The sequence below is a fragment of the Pecten maximus genome, chromosome 1, assembly GCF_902652985.1.
Source record: "Pecten maximus chromosome 1, xPecMax1.1, whole genome shotgun sequence".
NCBI lineage: Eukaryota > Metazoa > Mollusca > Bivalvia > Pectinida > Pectinidae > Pecten > Pecten maximus.
The window spans coordinates 55,023,536-55,045,762 of record NC_047015.1 but is presented as its reverse complement, the minus strand read 5'-3'; the positions used below and the strand labels follow the sequence as shown (position 1 = coordinate 55,045,762).

General features: G+C 34.3%; 1 protein-coding gene across 2 annotated transcripts in view; it reads left to right on the top strand.

Annotated features, from left to right (window-relative positions):
- The window catches only part of LOC117338359 (transient receptor potential cation channel subfamily M member-like 2), a 69,818-nt gene that overhangs the window by 9,694 nt on the left and 37,897 nt on the right, over positions 1–22,227 (top strand). The window contains exons 4-6 of one of the 2 annotated variants that reach the window (XM_033899689.1): positions 18,196–18,334; positions 19,048–19,134; positions 19,989–20,169. In XM_033899689.1, the coding sequence (XP_033755580.1) occupies positions 18,196–18,334; positions 19,048–19,134; positions 19,989–20,169 (407 nt within the window). The remainder of the gene's footprint in view (positions 1–18,195; positions 18,335–19,047; positions 19,135–19,988; positions 20,170–22,227) is intronic. The other variant, XM_033899698.1, reaches the window with a different exon arrangement.

The following is a 22,227-nucleotide window of genomic DNA, read 5'->3' as shown; positions in this document are numbered from 1 at the left end:
TTTGACAACATGACAGTTCGTTAAGTTATATACATGACATTTGACAATGTGACAGTTCGTTAAGTTATATACACGACATTTGACAATGTGACAGTCTGTTAAGTTATATACATGATATTTGACAATGTGACAGTTCGTTAAGTTATATACATGACATTTGACAATGTGACAGTTCGTTAAGTTATATACATGACATTTGACAATGTGACAGTTCGTTAAGTTACATACATGACATTTGACAATGTGACAGTTTGTTAAGTTATATACACGACATTTGACAATATGACAGTTTGTTAAGTTATATACATGATATTTGACAATGTGACAGTTCGTTAAGTTATATACATGACATTTGACAATATGACAGTTTGTTAAGTGACTTACACGACATTTGACAATGTGACAGTTCGTTAAGCTATATACATGACATTTGACAATGTAACAGTTTGTTAAGTTGTTTATACTGATATTGAAACACTATGACAGCTTGTTGAATAACATCACGTAATTGTAATATTTTCTTTATCTTGAACTCTGTTCCTGACTACGTTCCACTGGCAGTTTTTTACAGTATTATACTTGATACAGTTAATAGGAGTGCAAGATTTGATCCTTTTATTTTTTTTGCAAATTTATGGCTCATATCTTCGAATCTGAATACTGCCATCCTCTTGTCCAATCCACAAGAAATTAAGGTAGAGAGTGATTGCCGTGGGGTTTTTCAGACCATCCCATGACCTCAACAGAAATTTCATAAATGACCAGCCCTTGCTCAGTAGGTGCAATGCGTTGTTTCTGCAGTCTGCAATGATGATCTGGTCCTCATCATCAAAACAGATTCCTCTTGGGTCAAATGTTCGGGCAGGGTCACATCCTATGTTGCCGCAATATCTGTTGATACTTCGAAACCACCACTTGGGCTTGTCGTTTTCCTCTTGAATTGCACCACCATTTTCACCTTTCCCCAAGAAGCAAATTTTGTTACAATGCTTTGCAACCCTATACATGTAGTCAGCATCTCTATGGGCACCATGTGCAACACCGCGTTTGATTCCTGTTGGACTAAGTTCACTCATTACACTATATGTACCTGACGGTACTGGTGTATAATCTGTTTTCATATCGCTTTCAAAAACTTTATATACAGTACAGCAGACCAAAACTGTACCTTCTTTTGTAATAGCGATACTTTTGACTTTGTCTGGCGAGACATCGTTCAATACATGCACATCTCCTTTGAGGGTAAGGAGTTTGACTTCTGTATCAGTACAGAAGTATACACAGTCTTTGCTTACTTGGGTGATGTCCCTTACACCCGCAGCTTGAACGACAAGTGGTGCTTTTTGTTTATCTTCATCAAGATGAACTCTAGCAATATGAAGGCCTCCTGCAGATTAATTCGCGATATCTTTGATATTTCAATGGAATCTTCTTTGAAAGGTTTCAAGGTACGGACAAGTTCCATGTGTTTGTAAGTATGCTTAAACATCTCAGCCGTTGCCATCAGGTGCTCTCCTGTCATGGTGCCAAACAACTTCTTGATGTCTTCTTCTGTAACCTGGTGAATGGCAAGAGTGAGGACAGTTTTGATATCCCTTGGTGACATGTATCCCTGAACTAGTTTCAAATCTCTAATGACTTCCAACATGTCCTGTTTGTGACTGTGAAAGAAAGACTCTGGATCGCTTTTGTGTTTCTCCAAATATGACAAACATCTTGATGCCACTGATTCCTGGTCACTGAGAAGTTTGAATTCCTGGTCATGTAAGCCTTTTGAATTCATGAGCAGACCTTGCTTTTCCTTGTCGATAAGCTGCGCCAATGTCTCAGACAGTTTTGTTATTTCCGCATGAAGTTTGGGTTTGGTTTTTTGTCACAATATCTTTGTGTTTGGTTATCAGTTCAACTTTTCGTTTGATTTTTTCGTATATCTTGTCCTGACCTTCCATTTGCAACATCTGTTTAAACTCCTTTTTCTTTACCTCGATGATTTCTTGCAGTTTGCAAAGTTGATGTTGTCCATGTCTGTTTTCTGTCACACATGTCATACATATACCCTGATCACAGGAAACACAAAACAAGGCCACAACCTCATCTTGATGTGTACTACAGAGTGACGTCTTGGCAGTTGGATCCAGTGTAGCCATGTCTATTCAGATTTCTCCACAACTGTGATGCAAAAAGGGAAAAATGATTGTTAAGGTTTCCATATAAATATAACCCAAATTCTAACCAATTCAGAGGTAACAAAAGCCGATTGGTCAGTGAAAGTACCAGGTACATATATATGTACTGGTAATTTTCAATATGCAACAGAAAAGCTGATTGGTTGGTGAAATTATTTTTCATATGTTACAAAAAAGCTAATAGGTTGTTGAAAATTCTTTAGCTTTTTAGCCCACCATCATCAGATGGTGGGCTAATCAAATCGCCTTGCGTCTGTGGCCCGTCCTGCAGTCCGTCCGTCCAATTCTTGTTATCGCTATTTCACTGAAAGTACTGAAGGGATCTGTCTCAAATTTCATATGTAGGTTCCCCTTGGTACATATTTGTGCGCGCATATTGCATTCAAATCGGAAAACAGCATGGCCAACAGGCAGCCATCTTGGATTTTGACGATTGAAGTTTGTTATCGCTATTTCTCAGAAAGTACTGAAGGGATCTTTCTGAAATTTCATAAGTAGGTTGCCCTTGGTCCCTAGTCATGCATATTTCATTTTGGGACCAGTCGGAAAACAACATGGCCGATAGGTAGCCATCTTGGATTTTGACAATTGAAGTTTGTTAACACTATTTCTCAGCAAGTACTGAAGGGATCTTTCTCAAATTTCATATGTAGGTTCCCCTTGGTCATTCGTATTGCTTTTTCGGACCAGTCGGAAAACAACATGGTTAACAGACAGTCATTATCGCTAAATCTCAAATTCCTATATAGGTTCCCCTTGTTTGAAAACTACTTGAGGAATGTTTCTCAATTTACACAGATTAATAATTAGAGGAAGGGAAAAATAGAGATAAGATCAATCTGTCATGGAACCTATAAAGATCATTCAATGGTGGGCACCAAACCAAGATCCCTCTGGGATCTTCTGTTACCCTCAACATTTCTCATATGCATATGAAGCTCAGTTTTTGTTAAAGACCCATAAACTGCTACCGGAGCATTAATCTTAATGATTTGTTTTTCCCCAAGGATGTAATAAGTCAAATATAGACCAAATATTTTCATTTCTATAGAAGGAGAAGGATGTTAAAGAGTTTGATATATTTCCCCCATTGGGCCCCGCCCCTCAGGCTCCAGGGAGGCCATATCTACCATTTATACAAAACTTTGTTACCTTTCCCCCAGTAATGGAAATCTGACTAAATATGGACCAATTCTTTCCCAGCTGTTCTTTTCATGACTACTTTACTGTATTTCCTCTGTTGAACCACATTTCTCTCTCCCCTATTGTAGCCCACACCTCCGCCCCCTCGAGGCCAGACACCACGGTTTATATGAAATTGGTTTCTCTTCCTTAAAGGATGCTTCAGACTAAATTTGGTCAAAATCATTTCTACAGAAGAAGGATTTTAATGAATTTCAGCTACATTTCACATATTGGGCTGCAGACCAATTATTTATACAAAATTGGTTCTCAATTCACCCAAGAATACTTCTGACTGAGTTTGGTTAAAATCTCACAAAAGGAGAAGCATTTTTAAACGAACATTAATGTTCGGTTATTGCCATCAAGAACTGGACTGCGAAATATGACCATATTTGGTAGCCACATTCACCAATACGCCATCTACTGTCTGTTTCAATGAAATATGGCTGCCCCCATTGCCTTACGCTTCAAATAATTTACTTGCAAAAACATCTTCGTTTTATGTAGTAGTTTTACCGAAAATGTGGAAATGTATTCAGTAGATGTTTTCAAGATGCATACGATTTGAGAAATGCATAACGCTAGCGAAATGTGAAGACTAAATGAACCTGAACTTTACGAATAACTCCAGGTCAATACATTTATGTAAACAAATATTGCGCAGGCGCATTCGTCTCCGGATGTTTAGAAAGTTTTGCTCTTCCGTGTTCATTCCAAAACGGCTGACATTATAGCATCGGTCTGCAAATATGTCCACGATTTACTTAAATGTGTATTATATATATTCTAGAATGTTACATCATTATCAACTAGATGAATATTTCTATAATTTAGAGAAAGAAATATATCAATAACGGCATACCAGACGATACATTGTATCATACTATAGGTTACTGTACTGCGTACATGTTTGCGAGAAAGGTAGATACTAGGTGGCATTTGTGGTCAGGGTGACTGGTCATAGCGTTAACATTGTCATCGATTTCCATATTCCATTTTCCTTTGACGAAAACGACCAATAAATCAAATGCAAATGATAATATCTTGTTTGCCATGTGCACGGGATTGGTTGTTGTAGGCGATACTTGGAACGTATTTACTGTTGTAAGGGAGGTAACTGCAAGATTACGGAAATCAAACGTTAAACCAATTTGATTGGTCGATTCTTCCATGACTTTGGCAGGGGGTTTACAATCGAAGTGACAGATAACTACGGCAATAGTTTAGTTTAAACATATTTTATTTGAAAACATTTCAAAAGGAATTGGACACAAGTTTTACAACTTATAATTGTCCTCTTCCATAAACATGAATATAATGGTATTAACAAATGGCAGCATTTACGATACAATATAATGATATTTTACACCTAGATGTTCTATATATATATAAAAGAACACAACATTAATATTTATTGGTTGAAACAACGACGTGTGCCATACCAGTTACCAAAATTACAATAGTGTTATGGCTATTAAGTAAATGATCATGACATAATATTAATAAGTAAACATAAAACAAAATGTACAATATGGTAATAAAAATGTTGGTTTACATGTACTATCAACAATATAGTTTCGATATATATAGTCTATCGATGTTATATATATCAGTATTTTGCATAATATATATGTCATATATAATTTATTTTGCACAAATTGATATAGGAGTTGTATAGTCTATTGTTCATGACTTACAATTATGACATAAATGACATCAGATTAATAAAAACGGTTAGTATTTTTTTATATATTCTTGAACAATCAACCGTATATTGTCATTGTCAATTTGACTAAGTCTATCTGATCCATTAAGTATCAGATTTAGATCTATATGGACATTAAATACAGACAATTTCCTCAAAAACATGACACGATGATCGTTATATTGGTGACATTGTAAAAAATAATGTAGCGCATTTTCCAAGGGAAATGAACAATTACATGAAGGGTTCAGAGTTAAATTAACTTTAAAAAGGTCTGAATTTAATGAGCTACATCCATGTCGAAGTCTAGTGTGAATGACATCAAGTTTTCTGTCACCAACTCCTAGTCTTATTGCTACAGGTATTTTTCGTTTTATTTGTCTTTTAAATTTTGCTATTGTTTCTGAAGATCTTACAGTGATGTCTAAAGAATTCCATGTTTTTACTGTGCTGGGAAGAAATGATTTTTCATATAGAGACAGACGACATCTAGGTGGTACATAATCTTGGTTATTTCTCAAGTTGTAAGTAGTATTTTCATTAACTCTGTTGGGCAAAAGGTCGTTCAAATAAGATGGCGCCATATTATAGTGCATTTTATAGAATAATAAAAGTTTTTTCTGCTTTCGCCTTTCTAATAGTGTTTCCCACCCGGTTTCTATATATAGCGACTGTCTACTTGTAAATGAGGTTAAACCTGTGACAATTCTAGCTGCTTCTAACTGAATTTTCTCTAACTTGTCAGTATCTGAGTTGTTACACCCATCCCATAATTCACTCGCATATTCTAACAAGGGTCTTATAAATACAATATATAATTTAGACAAAATTTCCTTTTTCAAAGTAAATTTCAACTTACGTAAAACAGATAAGTGACGTGAGGCAGAATTAGCGATATTTGAAATATGAGTTTCCCACTTAGCATTTTCGTTCAACGTTACTCCTAAGTGTTTGTGTATATTACTGCAAGTCAATGTTGTGTTATTAAATTGTAAATTAGTATCAATTTTTTCAAGAGAGCCGTTGAAGATTATAACATCAGTTTTGCTTGGATTAAAAGTAACTTTCCATAGTTTTGACCAATGATCTATAGCTGTTAAATCATCATTCAAATGCCGTTCTATATTCATTCTGTTATTTCCAGAGTATGAGAGAGAAGTATCATCAGCAAACATTCTTGACAATGAAAATAAATTTTCAGAAATGTCGTTAATAAATATTAAAAATAGAAATGGCCCTAACACCGACCCTTGTGGAACTCCAGCTTTCAAGTATCCGGTATCTGAGCTTGAGTAACCAATGACAACGAATTGATTTCTGTCAGTTATATAGTCTTTTAACCAGTTATAAATATTACCTTTGAACCCATATGAATAAAGTTTTTTCAGAAGTCCACGATGCCAAACCCTATCAAAAGCCTTAGAAATATCGAAAAAAAACATACAAGTTTGCAGTTTATTTTCCAATGATAGGCAAATGTTATGATAAATCTCAATTAATTGTGACACAGTAGAATGACCCGGAAGAAAACCAGACTGATACTTATATAAAAGGTTGTTATCAAAGACAAAGTTATATAGATGTTTATACACAACTCGCTCAAAAACTTTACTAACAGTGCTAAGCAGAGAAATTGGTCTATAATTAGAGGATAAAAAACGTTCACCTTTTTTGAATAGAGGTATTACCATAGCAGTCTTCCATTGGTTAGGAAACTTACATTGAGTTAAGGATAAATTAAATAATAACTGTAAGGGAATGCATACAGTTTCAGCAGTATTTTTCAACATTTCATGACTAATAGTATCTTTACCAGTAGCTTTGTTTAATTTAAGATTCAAAAGAATATCCTTTACTTCACTAACAGATAAAATAATATTTTCAATAGTATTATTACCTCTTGATGTAAATTCAGGAATATCAATTGGTTCATCAATAATTTCAGATATGGAGCAAAAGAAAGAGTTCAACAAATCAGCTTTCTTCTTATTCTCATATACCAATTCACCTTTAGTACTGTCGTATAGTGAAGGAATTGATTCCGATTTACCCGATTTTCCAATTAAACGATGCATTAGTTTCCAATAAGACTTAGAATCATGTACGGCAAAATTGTTTATAATACCATTTATATTTTCGAAAAACGATAATTTAGCAGTTTTTTTCATGTTATTTACCCTGTTTCGCTGTTGTTTGAATTTCAGTATGTCAACCGGACGATTAGATTTGCGTGCTTTTTTATGGAATCTGTCCCTTTTCCTGATCTCTTTGCGTAGTTCTGAATTAAACCATGGTTTGTCAGATTTCCTTATAGTTACGGTTTTCTTAGGTATACACATGTTAGCAAAGGTGAGGAAAGAATTAGTAAATAGTTCACATGCTTCGTCTACAGTACAGTTTTCCATCCTATCTTGCCATGGAAACTCTCTAATAAGACTATTAAACTTTTCATAATCAGCATTTTTATATATCCAAACATCTCGTTTATATGTTTTGAAAATCTTACCCGGTAATTGTACAACAATATGTGTGGCAGAGTGGTCACTTACTTCGTTTTCGACAGGGATAACAGAGGCTTCTAAAATATTAACGGTATCACTTACAAGTATAGGGTCAATAAGTGTACTAGAACGAGCAGTGACACGAGTAGGTTCTTGTATTACGTTTGTTAGATTAAAAAGAAGTATTAGTTCATTGAGTCTATGATTTCGAATTCTAAGCAAATCAATATTAATGTCACCAAGTATAATAATGTTAGAACTAATACCTAGCGCAGTCTCAATACATGATTGGAAATTATCCCAAAATGGTATATTTGATCCTTCAGGACGATAAACCGCACAAATAAGATATGAACAGTTAGTAAACTTTAATTCTACCCAGATGATTTCGCCACCATCAAATTCTAAATCCATCCTGCGTTTGTAATGAACATCGTTTGATATATACACCATAACACCACCCCCAAAACAGTTCCTATCAAGTCTGAGTGGTTCAGAATATCCATCGATCATAAGTTCAGAGTTTAAAATATTTTCATCTAAATGTGTTTCAGTTAATAATATAATTGAATATTCGTGGGCTAATAATTCAATATCAGATATTTTGTTGCGTACACTCCTTGTATTAAGGTGAAAAAACGACAGTTCATTGTGTTCATGTTCAGGTCCGGGATTGGTTTCTATGTCATTACACAGGAGTAAGATAAAAACAATAATGAAACTAGGATTGTTTAAAATACATTTCTGAGCACAGAAGATAATCAACATCGTTTTCTGGTATAGTGTAGGAAATTTTCCAATACTACATGACAAAATGATAAAAAGTAAGATGTAAGTCGGTGACCAAGTATAATTACCAAAAATTAATTTGCCATACACTTTAAAATAATAAGTCCCGATTGCCATTCTGTACAAGACTAAATCAATGCACATTTTGCTACATGTATTGTAAACTTGAAATTTGTGACACATGTACAGAGAAAGGCAAGGGGACAGAAGTAAAAAATCTTGGAACTGGTATGGGTAACACTGGCTATATTATTTGTAACAAACATACAAAAATATTTACAGGAACATAAGAGTAAAATAATAAAAAGACTTGTCATTCGTTTCAAACGAGAAAAGATACTTTTGGTCAATACACGTGTATCCTTCAATAGAAGGAGGATCGGCAGCTTAACTTCTTAAAATTGCTGCTGAATAACTTATACTTAATAAAAACATATTAATTGAGATTCTATTTAAAAGTTTTTGAATATTCAAATCATCTAAATTACAGCTGAACAGTTCATTGGGTCATGATTGAATATTACATTTTTTTCACTTAATTTGTTGTAATTTGTTTATTTTATAACTAAGGTAGCCGAGTTGACCATAAGAGCAAAAATTGTCAAACAATAAAGATAGCGACAAATAGACATACACGACGCGGACAGACATTACAGACAACCAGACAGAAAAACCGTACAGAATTATACTCGCACGATAAGCCTTTCATGTTTGATACACCGGGACGCGAACACTATGACACGGCAGCACAAACGTAAAGACAGACAGGTATAGACACGGGCCAACAGAAGCGAGAGTAAATATCAAACTATATACTCAGACCTTATCCTTATGAATCAAACAGACAGACAGACAGACAGACAAACGTAATGCCACGCAGGTACAATACAAATATACATGTATATATACAGACATCCTTATCCTTATAAAACCATCAGACAGACAGACGGACGACAAGACAGACAGATATACAGACGGACAAGTGTACTGCCACGCAGGTACAATAATATATGTACATGTATCATATATTTATACAAATTCTTCAATTACCGGTAATTGCATTATATTATATATATGTACATATATACAGACCTTCTTCTTCTTATAAACAACCAGACACACAAACTCAAAAACTGTATTCGGACGCAAGTACGATAGGGAAAACATGCAATTACAATTATATTACTGGTATAAGTTATATCATATTAAATAAAATGAGTGTTACAGATTAAGAGCAATATGGGTAATGTATTAAATATATTCACAGACCAGCGTTTTCCTGGCTAGTTGATAGTGATCAGCGACATGTCTAATTACGCTTCACGGATAGCAAATGATACTTTTAGTAATGATTCACACATGTAACATTATAGTCCACAAAGGATCTACATGCAACATATGTCAGTCTAATTAAACGAAATATAAATGTGAGATGAACAATGCAAATAATGTACGGGTAAAATACTTATATCTAGTTTCATTGATATCATTTTTAATATCACAGAACATAATATAACACGTACACTGATTCATTGGAAAAAGTAATATTTTATAGACGCTTTCATCAATATGTGAACCCACTACACTGTATACACATGTATATCCTTGGTAATTGTTTGAAATTGTGTTATAAGAGAGTCAGACCGAATCAAATCATTCACACATACCCTAGAACTATTTTAACAAAACAAATAACCAACTTTTGATGCTATCCAAGAAACATATACAGTGTAATACAGTGTAATTAGTTCCGTTACTGGTCATAGGGATACATATATTACATGTAAGTCTATAAGGATATTTTTAGTAGTTCCGGTCCCAAACATCGATGTCGTCATGTGATTTGATGAGGTGTTTGCGACTAGTCGGGGTTTCTTTCAAAAAGATCCGACCGTCTATGGTCCAGAAGGAGTCGATGGACTTGGCGTGTCTTAGCTGTAGTAGGTGGGAAACTAGTCCCTGACGATACTTAGCTGTAGTAGGCGGGAAACTAGTCCCTGACGATATTTGGTGAGGTCTTCCGTAATAAATGTTTTGTTTGGATTGCGCGCCAGTTTCGATTTTGACATAAATATATTGTTTTTAATCTTCCAATTCCTAAGGCGGCATATCAGTTGAGCTTTTCCGGATGTGGGATTGATCTTTCCAATAATATGGGATCTATCTATGTCATTGTCGGTAATTTGTACACCAAGTTTGTCGCGCACTAACTTGACTATGACGGCATCAGTGTTACGAATTTCATCAGGTTTTAGGGGCACATTATGGAAGCGAAGGGAGTTTCTCCTACCATACTGTTCGAGTTCCTCTAAGCCACACTAAGCTTCAGTCACCTGATCACTAAGATGGGCATTTTCATCTTGAAGTTTTTTATTTTGATCTTCGAGAAAATCTATCCTTTCTGTTTGGGCGGTGATATGATCAATAAGGGTACTGACTGCTTGTGTAACAGCCTTTTGGATGACAGAGTCAATACTAGGAGTGATAGCTTCAGTGACCAGAACACACAGTTTTTTCATGAATTTATTGTCATTTAATTTGCGATTGATAATCTGATCAAGGTCAACAGTTTTACCCTTTCCAATATGAAGGGAGAGACCAGAGCTAGTCGCACCTCTCCGAGGGGTAGTACAAGTTTCATACTGTGATAAATCTGGAAGCGACTGCGAGTCAGTTTTCGAAATCTTGGCATCCGAGTCAGTGGGACTCGAAGCTTGCTCCTTACGTTTCACAGGGCTACTATCTGGCATAGTGAATAGTAAACGTGGTGAGAACAATAGAAAGCTCGTGCAGGCGTCACACCGGGGCTCACCTGTTACCTGTATACAGGTGAAAATGTACTCTATATATAGATTATAGAGATAATGAAGACGATAATTTAAGTCAAAAATTCTCGTTAAATGGGCAAGTTCAGCACAAAGTTCAGCTACCCATCAACACAGCACAACATTAAACAGATGGGGTACAATTTTCAGCAACATTACTTATCTGTATATGATGTAATATCTGTATTTCTCACTGCCGATCTGTGACACGTCAGGCCAGGTGAACCGCCATATTTAATATCGGCAATATATTCAGATGATATCAACAATAACACTTTTAGATACGTGTGGTCGGCAGTTGTCATGTTTAAAATGAACAATTATATAGCTTGTTTTTATTTCGGCAAAGTCGAGAATATTTACTGAAACGGACCACAGGTGAAGCAGCTAGACTTGGAAATACCGAAACCAAGAAAAATGGGGCTCAATTATAATATAAATTGGCATTATTTTCAGAGAATTGACCCACATATATGTTTTTCAATGCCTAATTGTATCATATGTAAAATATTAGAGGTTTACGAATTTTAAATTAATTTTTCATTTGCGAACCGCGGCCCGATTGTCGTTAGAGTTGAATTACCGAAATGGCCGATAGTGGACCCAAATCGATATTTTTACGAGTGAATGGACCCAATATAGGATCTATTAATCTTTGGTGTGTGTATAGAGACCATATGCATTTTTTTCCTTTACCTGGAAGTATTTTGAAAGAATTTGCAAAATACCGAATTCACGATCAAATTTTCGATTGTGACGAACTACTGAGACGGTGTTAAGTTCATGTTAAGTCAATCTGATTGAAATCAGCTGTTACATATGTACACATGGCTACGTTTACTATGCAATACGCCTACGTAATTTTTTTTCAAAGACGGAAAACGGAAATCCGGATTATCTAAAAACAAATGCAAAAAGACTTGTGATATTCACTTAATTTAACATTCAGCCATTAATTGTTATTTACAGTTTGATAACTTCTGAAATAGTGTGATCAATTCTCTATATAATATTGCTGTGGAACTTGTGTTATTTTTCAAACAAATTCATTTTGATAATTTTTTAATTTAGAACGTTCATCAAGTCATGTTCAAGACTTGAAATTCTCGCTACACCATACTTCAAACACAGTAATCAATGAATTGATAAATTGAAAATTGAAGTCAAGCAAATGAGTTAATATTTACCTAAATAATTTTTCAATATACAACACATGTTCAGATGACTATTTGTGCCATGCTGTTACAAGATTTCAGTTACAATTCTAAAATTGAATTAGTATGTAAATATATGTTATCCTGTCAATATCCACAAAGCGAGTGTAGTTTACTGTACTCAAAGTCATGCCAGTAGATAGCGGTACATATACTTACTGCTTACATCTAGTGCTTACTTGTGTGAATAAATCAATAACAAAATGGTTCATATATTTCTATATATGACTTCACAAATTATGTGGTGTCTGAAGATCTGAATGAAGTGAATAAACGATGTATTACATTATTTTTATGAAATATTCAAGTCATAGATCATTCTCTTAAAAATATTGATTTCAAGTCCATTTTGGTAATTTTACTATGACGGCAATCAGGCCTAGAATGCCGAATAAGCCCCTAATATTTTACATATGATTAATTTTGACATTGGAGAACATAAAATTGTGTCCATTCTCTAAGCACTGGTAGAATGTACAGAATAGAGTTTCATAAATATATTACCAAAATTACTAATTACCCCGGTAAATATAACATTTTACATAAACCTCCCATGACTGATGGTGAACTTAGACTTGCAAATCTCCTGTGTCATTCCAATTTTGATATGTGTAAATATATACACGTACTGTATATATATATATATATATATATATATAGTTATAGATATGGAATGCTTCACAATTTGCATACAGTTATGGAATCTTATAACACCCCCAAAAATGTTCTCACCACATAAAGGTGTGATTTGTGCAATTACATTGCTGAATTGTGTGGTTCAGTATGATTGGATGATCAACATTGGAAAAGGACAATAAATAGGGAATGTGTCGTCCCATCGAATGGACTGTAATCTTTGTGATCAGGTTTGAAGTTGAAAATGAATCTTGAAGTTTTCTTTTCCTGTTTGCTGAATTATTCGATGAAGATAGTCTTTATCTGGTTGTTATTCTTTATCACATTGTTTACCATCCTGTAATTATACCAGAAGTTTATCTTCTCATATACAGATTTATTAACATCAAATGATTCCTGAACAAAAGGAGTCAAGTTTTTTGTTTTGAAGTACCATAAATGCTTGAGTACAGTTTCAATAGGATACATTCCTAATTCGGGCCTTGATTAGCAGCTCTGGTTTTGGTTTTCAGTAATTCTTTATGTGTGTTTCATCATATTAAGTTGAAATACAACTATGTATGCCAAACTAACGATGGAACTAGCCTAAATTTAGTTCATATTAGAAGATGGCATCAATAAGGTCACAGAGTCCTGGCTGTATTATAACTGATGATGCCTTCCCGAAAGAAAGAAGACATATTTTATTTTCATCGATCCAAGATAGATCAACAAACTTCCAATTTCAATTAGGACCTTACAGAAACATGCATGTGTACAATCAAATCAGAACAGCTGCAAACATTTCAAATTATTTGCAATTAATTCCTAAACCGATATCAGTAAATTTATCAACTTAAAACTAAGAAGATTACTGATTTTGCATTAAACAATAATGTTCGTTTACAGTACTTCCAGTACTTTGATTAGGAAAAGCTGACAAGCAGACGACAAATGCCTTCACATATAAGATAACTTTTCCTTTGGCTGAAAAATAATATATGCAGATTTAACCAATGTGGCCTCTTGGGCCTGTTGTAATGTCACTGCACATGGCACTAACGTGAATAAGTGATGCCCAGCCTCTTTAATTTTCAGAGTGATTTCAACAAAAGTCACTTGCACTGACAAACATTTGTTAGGTCAGGCCACAATGGGTATCCAGTTGGCCCTTGAGAGTATTTTCTGACTCCAAAAATTAGATTCGACTCTTGGGAATGAAGGAACATGTTTATTTGAGCATGTCTATTTGACATGTTTTGACCCTTCAGTTTTATGAATATAGTGATTTGATTTTTGAACTTGCTAAAAATCAAGGGTCAAATGGATGCCCTCAGTGCCTTCAGTGAACATAATCTGAAGATCCAAGGTGCATGTTTCAATCCGTACCCAAGCCAGTTTGTGTTTCTCAGGAAACTGCCATGACAGATCTAGACTCCCTGGCATTTTCTTTGTTGTGTCTTTGGCAAGACATTTTACCCTAATTAATCTGGTTAGCATGTGCCTGCTGTATGTTGTTCAGAGAGGTAGCCACCAACTGCTACACTGAGACGCTGCCTTAAAATAGCCTAGCTGTAAATAGGGCAGTAGATCAAGCAAAGAAAAAACAAAATCTAGACTGTAAATAGTGCAGTAAATCAAACAAAGAAAAAAACAAAATCTAGACTGTAAATAGGGCAATAAATCAAGCAAAGAAAAAAACAAAATCTAGACTGTAAATAGGGCAATAAATCAAGCAAAGAAAAAAAATCTAGACTGTAAATAGGGCAATAAATCAAGCAAAGAAAAAAAACAAAATCTAGTCTGTAAATAGGGCATTAAATCAAGCCAAGAAAAAACAAAATCTAGACATATCAAATTTTCTAAAAACTAAAGAATAAAAATATGATTCTCCACTTACCTGTATATGACTGGTCCGTCAGTTTCACTGAATACAGAACTGTCGCTGTAGTGATTATCATTAAAATGTGAAGTGTACTACCTTATCACACAACCATACATATGACATGATGGCTTAAAGATTCCTGTCCCTTCAAAGTGATGATTTTTGTTTGTTTGTTTGTTTGTTTGTTTGTTTGCTGGGTTTATCGTCCCATTAACTGCCAGGGTCATTTTGAGGCGGGGTCTCATTGTAGTAGTTGGTGACTACCTCACTGAACAACATAACCAGGGTGGCCTGTCATATAAATGCTATCTAGAGGAATTGGGGTAAAGTGCTTTGCCTGAGGACGCAACCATGACAGCCCAGACCAAGCTGTTTCTCAGCTTCCTGAGAACCAGAAACTCGACACGTTAATAAAGCTTATAACCCCACACACCTGAGATCTTCACCTGAGGTTACCTGGCTGGCTGTCTAACCGACTGAGCTATTGTGGCCCCTACAAAGTAATAATCATTTTGTTGACTTGTAAATATCTGTATAATGTGTATTGGGTAATTGATGAAGGGCTGTTGAGTCACCATTGTTCTTAAAAGGCACTCACAATCGAAATAATTTGTTGAGGATGAATTAATTGAATTTTATTGAAACATTTAAGTTGAGGATGAATTAATTGAATCTTATTGAAGCATTTAAGTTGAGGATGAATTAATTGAATTTTATTGAAATATTTAAATTGAGGATGAATTAATTGAAACATTTAAGTTAGTGTAATTAAATTCATCTGTATGAATTTACCAAAGAAATGACATATCGGTTCCTCCCCTGTCTGTCCATCCGTTTCAGTTTGTTAAGATCTATTTTTCATTGACATTTCACAAATGTTTTTATATTCAAAATAGAAACTGCATATTCTATGAAGACACTCGTCCCGTCCCGTCCCGTCCCGTCCCGTCCCGTCCCGTCCCGATGCAATGTAGCTAGCTAATCTCAGGAACTGCTGATGGGATCCTCACTAAACTGTGTTTAGGTGTGTCAAATGGCAGCGGGGGCATTTATGTCTTAAAGACATTTTCTAGTTGAAGAAGTTTTGCAGAGTTTATCCTATCAAGTTTTGTCTGATATAATGACGGCAAGGAATCAAATTGGAAAATGATATGAAATTTTCCTCTCGTTTTTAACATGAGTGAATTTCATGTAAACACCTATTTTTCATCGAAGTGCACTAGGAACCTGTTTCACAAATGTTTTTATATTAAAAAAAGAAACTGTAAATTTCATGAAGACTCTAGGATAATTTCACAGAACAATGTTCATGGTTTAGAATTTTAATTTTTTTTAATGGTTGAGAGTCTTTAATGTGTACACTTGTGTGTATTGATGAAACTGTAGCAAGGGTACTGGTATACACTTGTGTTTGCCAGATAAATAAAAAACAAAATTATGATAGAGATATCTAACTGATACCCTCATTCAAGTTTTAAAGTAAAGATAAAAGTCATGATCAATTTTATTTACTGAAGATAAAAGCCTGTTCAGCAAAGCAAATCTACCACAGGGTCCTCTGTTAGTAAAAGTTTAATTAGTTAAAACAATGATGTATCACAGTAAATAAATGTCCAAATAAGATCAGTTTAGTTAAGTTTATTTCTAGTTCAGGGCTTTTAAGTCCTCTATACCAGACTCAAAATAATACATAATACAGATTGATACAGTACAACATGTACATTGTTTTTATGATTTAATTGATGCTTATAAAGAAAAGTTCTTGGTTTTTCCAGTGATCTGCTAGCTTGTTTTTGAAGGAGTTTACATTTAATGCTGATATAACATGTTCGAGCTATTCGTTCCAGATTGACACTGTTCTGTTTGAAAAGTAGTTTTTTCTAAGCGTATTTGTAAATAGTCTAGGGAATATTTTTTTTGGTATGTCCTCATAAAATGATACCATTAAACCATTCTTTATCATATATTTCGCTTATTATTTTGTACAGTTCTATCATATCTCCTCTAATTCTTCTGAATGCCAATGTTGGTAGTTTAAGTTTTTCCAGCCTCTGACTGTAGGTCAATTCCTTCATTCCCGGGAGACACTTGGTTGCTCTTCTTTGAACCCCTTCTATCTTGTCGATGTGCTTTTGTAAGTGTGGTGTCCATACAGAACTAGCGTAGTCAAGTTGGGATCTTACCATACATTTATATAACGGGATGAACAACTTGGTGTCCATAAACTGGAAAGTTCTTCTGAGAAGTGCAAGATAAGATATTAACATGGATGAATTAAAATTGATGTGATTAGCTAAAAATCATTAACACACTATATTCAAAATTAAAGAAACATACACAACTTACATAAAGTTATCACAGAAGCAAATTTAAAGACACAAATTTCTTACATTCTTAACCATGAGTTATTCAGTAAAAGACAGAATTTCCAATATTCATATATACTAATGTAGCAAAGTGTAAGATTTGACAGAATACATTGCTAATATAGATACATATAGCACAAAATAAAAGCAATAAGTTCTGTAGCTAAAAAATCTTTGTAAAGAATAAAAGATTCAAGCAGTTCTTAACTTGCTTCCTATCAAGTTTTGTTCGAAATTTTATGATTTATTCCAAGGTAAGTTCACTATTGGATCGTAGTTTCAGAACAGAATATGGAGTACATCTTCCTTCAAATACCCGAACTCCACTTGTCTACGATGTTTTATATGACAAACATTGTTGGTATGCTAACTTAGCATTCTGTAAATCAATTTTAATTTGGTTTTGTCCAAAAATATCAGTACACCAAAAAAAAATAATTTGGTTTTGTGCAAAAATATCAGTACACCAAAAAAAATATATCTAAATATAGTTTATTGTTGTAACGGGTCCTTGGTTGATTAGAGCGCTGGCCATGTAATCTCAGGTGAATGTCCGAGGTACATGGTTCAACACTCCCTACCCGTGTCAGTTTGTGTTTCTCAGGAAACTGAGAAACGGGCCAGTCTGTGCTGTCGTGGTTGTGTCCTTGGTCATGACACATTGCCCTAATCACTGTGTATGGATGGCAGGCACAGGCTTCATGTGTGTTGTTCAGTGAGGTAGTCACCAGCTACTACAGGGAGACCATGCCTTAAAATGACCCTAGCTGCTCACAGGGTGAAAAACCTAGCAAACAAACACAAGAAAAAATAAATTGTGTAAGATATGTATATAAATGAAATCTAAAAAGTGGCATAAAATACAGCAAACTGCTCATTCATCAGACTAGATTTATACTCTAAAAAGTGCTGTTTCCGTTTCAGGCCTCCAGGAAAGAACATCCCAAACATGGAAAAAGGCAAGCATGTGTGGCACTATCACACACACACCGTCACGGAACCCTGCGACTCCTACGGGGAGATTCAATTCCACGGGTACGGACATGACACCGAATCCTCTCCAGTAAGTATGTTATACAGTGTAACAGAAGTCAGGACTCTAGAATTACTCCCCTACAGTAAAACTGATGGAGACTTCTTATTAGTCACCTGGTGAGAACTCTAGGCTTTCTTTCTGTCCGTCTTGTACATTACGGAATATCAAGTTTGTCAGCACTCTTGAGGTTTCATTCCTTGAGGGATTTTGATCAAACTTAACACAATAGTCTTGGGACAAGTTTGAGTTTCAGGGTTTCCAGGTCAAGGTCAAGGTCACTGTTTCTATTTATAGTGTGGGCTGGTAGGGGACATGTATTACTTCAGCAATACCTGGTAGGATTGTTTGGTTTCTGTATGTGTACATATTTTAGGTGTAAGCTATATACTGTAAATCACCTATATTTTGTGTGGAATTCATTTTCGCGCTATTATGTGAATTTAAATTCTTCACGATTATTTGTACAAAAATAACACCTTCTGATGACAGCCAAGCTATCAGTTACTGATATAGCAGTCTTGAAGAGTCCATGACTCTGATAGCTCATCATTAGCGAATTTAAAGTAATTTCCTCTTCAGTGGTCGCAAAAATCATGTCTTTGCGAATAAGTCTGAAAAGGTAAGTTTGTGAAAAAAAAATTTGGATGAAATCTAAGTGATTTACAGTATTATGGGATATATGTGAATCTCCGTACCCAAGTTGATTCTACATATTGATTCTACATATCATGTTTATACAGTCAGAAAATCATAACAAAATGAAGCCATGTGACTCCTACGGTGAGATCCATTTCCATGGCTTTGGAAAGGATTATCTTGCTGCTCCAGTAAGTAGTCTGAACCCACGGAGATTTTTACCTGACACTCTGGAAACTTCCAACAGATCACCACATTTTGGATTTACTAACCAAGATTATATTCACCTGGGTGATGTCAAGCAAACTGTTTTTGAAGAATTTAAAAAAAAAATAAACTGGCCAAAGCACTGACATGTTTTATGAAATTAAATGAAGTGTAATGATTCAGTTTCAAATGCTTTAAGAGGCCATAACCCTACAACTTCACTGAGTTTAGTTATGTTGTCTCCTGAACTGTCCTATTTCACATTTTAGAGGTGGTCCTCCCACGCAATAAAATATCGGGGGAAATATTAAATTTCACTCATATATTTTTTACCTCCAGATGTCAGTACACTCTGTGATTGATGGAAATAGACTATCAAATTCGCACTTTGTTCCATTAAATCAGGAAATTTAAATTTGCTTGGGAGATGACCATCTCTAAAGCACAGGATTAACCAGCCCTAATTTTTGCCCTTGATGATTGTATAAAGTTGAATAAAATGTTTAATATTTCAGAAAACTCACCTGAAATGAATTTTGATCAATACTGCATGAAAATGGATTAATGCTTGATGTACATGATATATGTGATGTGATTGGATTGCAAACATTTTGAAGAATTTATTAGTTTCATTTGTCATACCATTACAACACTCTGGACAAATGGTTGCATTATAACAAGGTTTTACTCACAAATATTGGTGATATAACGGGTTAAACTGGACAAATGATGGCATAATAACTATGTTTTACTGACAAATGTAGACAGTATAACAAATTTTTTAGCAGTAGTAATGGCAGTATCAAGAGGCTTTACTCTGTATGATCCTTCATTACAGTACATCCGACTGGCCAATGACACAAAGCCAGAGTTGGTGCTGGACATTATACTGAACTACTGGAAACTGCCTACACCAAAACTCCTCATCTCTGTCACTGGTGGTGCCAAGAGATTCGACATGAAACCAAAACTCTTAGAAAAGTTCAAACGTGGCCTTATCCAGGCAGCAACAAGCACAGGTATGTATTTTAACTTTGATATATTACTCAGCACAGGTATGTATTTTAACTTTGATATATTACTCAGCACAGGTATGTATTTTAACTTTGATATATTACTCAGCAGGTATGTATTTTAACTTCTATATATTACTCAGCACAGGTATGTGTTTTAACTTTGATATATTACACAGCACAGGTATGTATTTTAACTTTAATATATTACTCAGCACAGGTATGTATTTTAACTTTAATATATTACTCAGCACAGGTATGTGTTTTAACTTTGATATATTACTCAGCACAGGTATGTATTTTAACTTTGATATATTACTCAGCACAGGTATGTAATTTAACTTTGATATATTACTTAGCACAGGTAACTATTTTAACTTTGAATATATTACTCAGCACAGGTATGTATTATAACTTTGATATATTACTCGGCACAGGTATGTATTTTAACTTTAATATATAACTCAGCACAGGTATGTATTTTAACTTTGATATATTACTCAGCACAGGTATGTATTTTAACTTTGATAGATAACTAACAAATGTTTAAACCTTCAGACCATATTTCAATCAGCATTTCCTTAAAGTCATTGTCAGTGGATATTTCATTGTCAGTAGATATTTCATTGTCAGTAGATATTTCATTGTCAGTAGATATTTACTTGTCAGTAGATATTTCATTGTCAGTAGATATTTCATTGTCAGTAGATATTTCATAGTCAGTAGATATTTCATTGTCAGTAGATATTTCATTGTCCGTGGATATTTCATTGTCAGTAGATATTTCATTGTCAGTGGATATTTCATAGTCAGTAGATATTTCATTGTCAGTAGATATTTCATTGTCAGTAGATATTTTATAGTCAGTAGATATTTCATTGTCAGTAGATATTTCATTGTTAGTAGATATTTCATTGTCAGTGGATATTTCATTGTCATTAGATATTTCATTGTCAGTAGATATTTCATTGTCAGTGGATATTTCTTTGTCAGTAGATATTTCATTGTCAGTGGATATTTCATTGTCAGTAGATATTTCATTGTCAGTGGATATTTCATTGTCAGTAGATATTTCATTGTCAGTGGATATTTCATGTCAGTAGATATTTCATTGTCAGTGGATATTTCATTGTCAGTAGATATTTCATTGTCAGTAGATATTTCATTGTCAGTAGATATTTCATTGTCAGTGGATATTTCATTGTAGGTAGATATTTCATTGTCAGTAGATATTTACTTGTCAGTAGATATTTCATTGTAGATATTTCATTGTCAGTGGATATTTCATTGTCAGTAGATATTTCATTGTCAGTGGATATTTCATTGTCAGTAGATATTTCATTGTCAGTGGATATTTCATTGTCAGTAGATATTTCATTGTCAGTGGATATTTCATTGTCAGTGGATATTTCATTGTCAGTAGATATTTCATCATCAGTAGATATTTCATTGTAGGTAGATATTTCATTGTCAGTAGTAGATATTTCATTGTCAGTAGATATTTCATAGTCAGTAGATATTTCATTGTCAGTAGATATTTCATTGAGTCAGTAGATATTTCATTGTCAGTAGATATTTCATTGTCAGTAGATATTTACTTGTCAGTAGATATTTCATTGTTGATATTTCATTGTCAGTAGATATTTCATTGTAGATATTTCATTGTCAGTGGATATTTCATTGTCAGTAGATATTTCCTAGTCAGTAGATATTTCATTGTCAGTGGATATTTCATTGTCAGTGGATATTTCATTGTCAGTGGATATTTCATTGTCAGTAGATATTTCATCATCAGTAGATATTTCATTGTAGGTAGATATTTCATTGTCAGTAGTAGATATTTCATTGTCAGTAGATATTTCATAGTCAGTAGATATTTCATTGTCAGTAGATATTTCATTGAGTCAGTAGATATTTCATAGTCAGTAGATATTTCATTGTCAGTAGATATTTACTTGTCAGTAGATATTTCATTGTCCGTGGATATTTCATTGTCAGTAGATATTTCATTGTCAGTAGATATTTCATTGTCAGTAGATATTTCATTGTCAGTAGATATTTCAT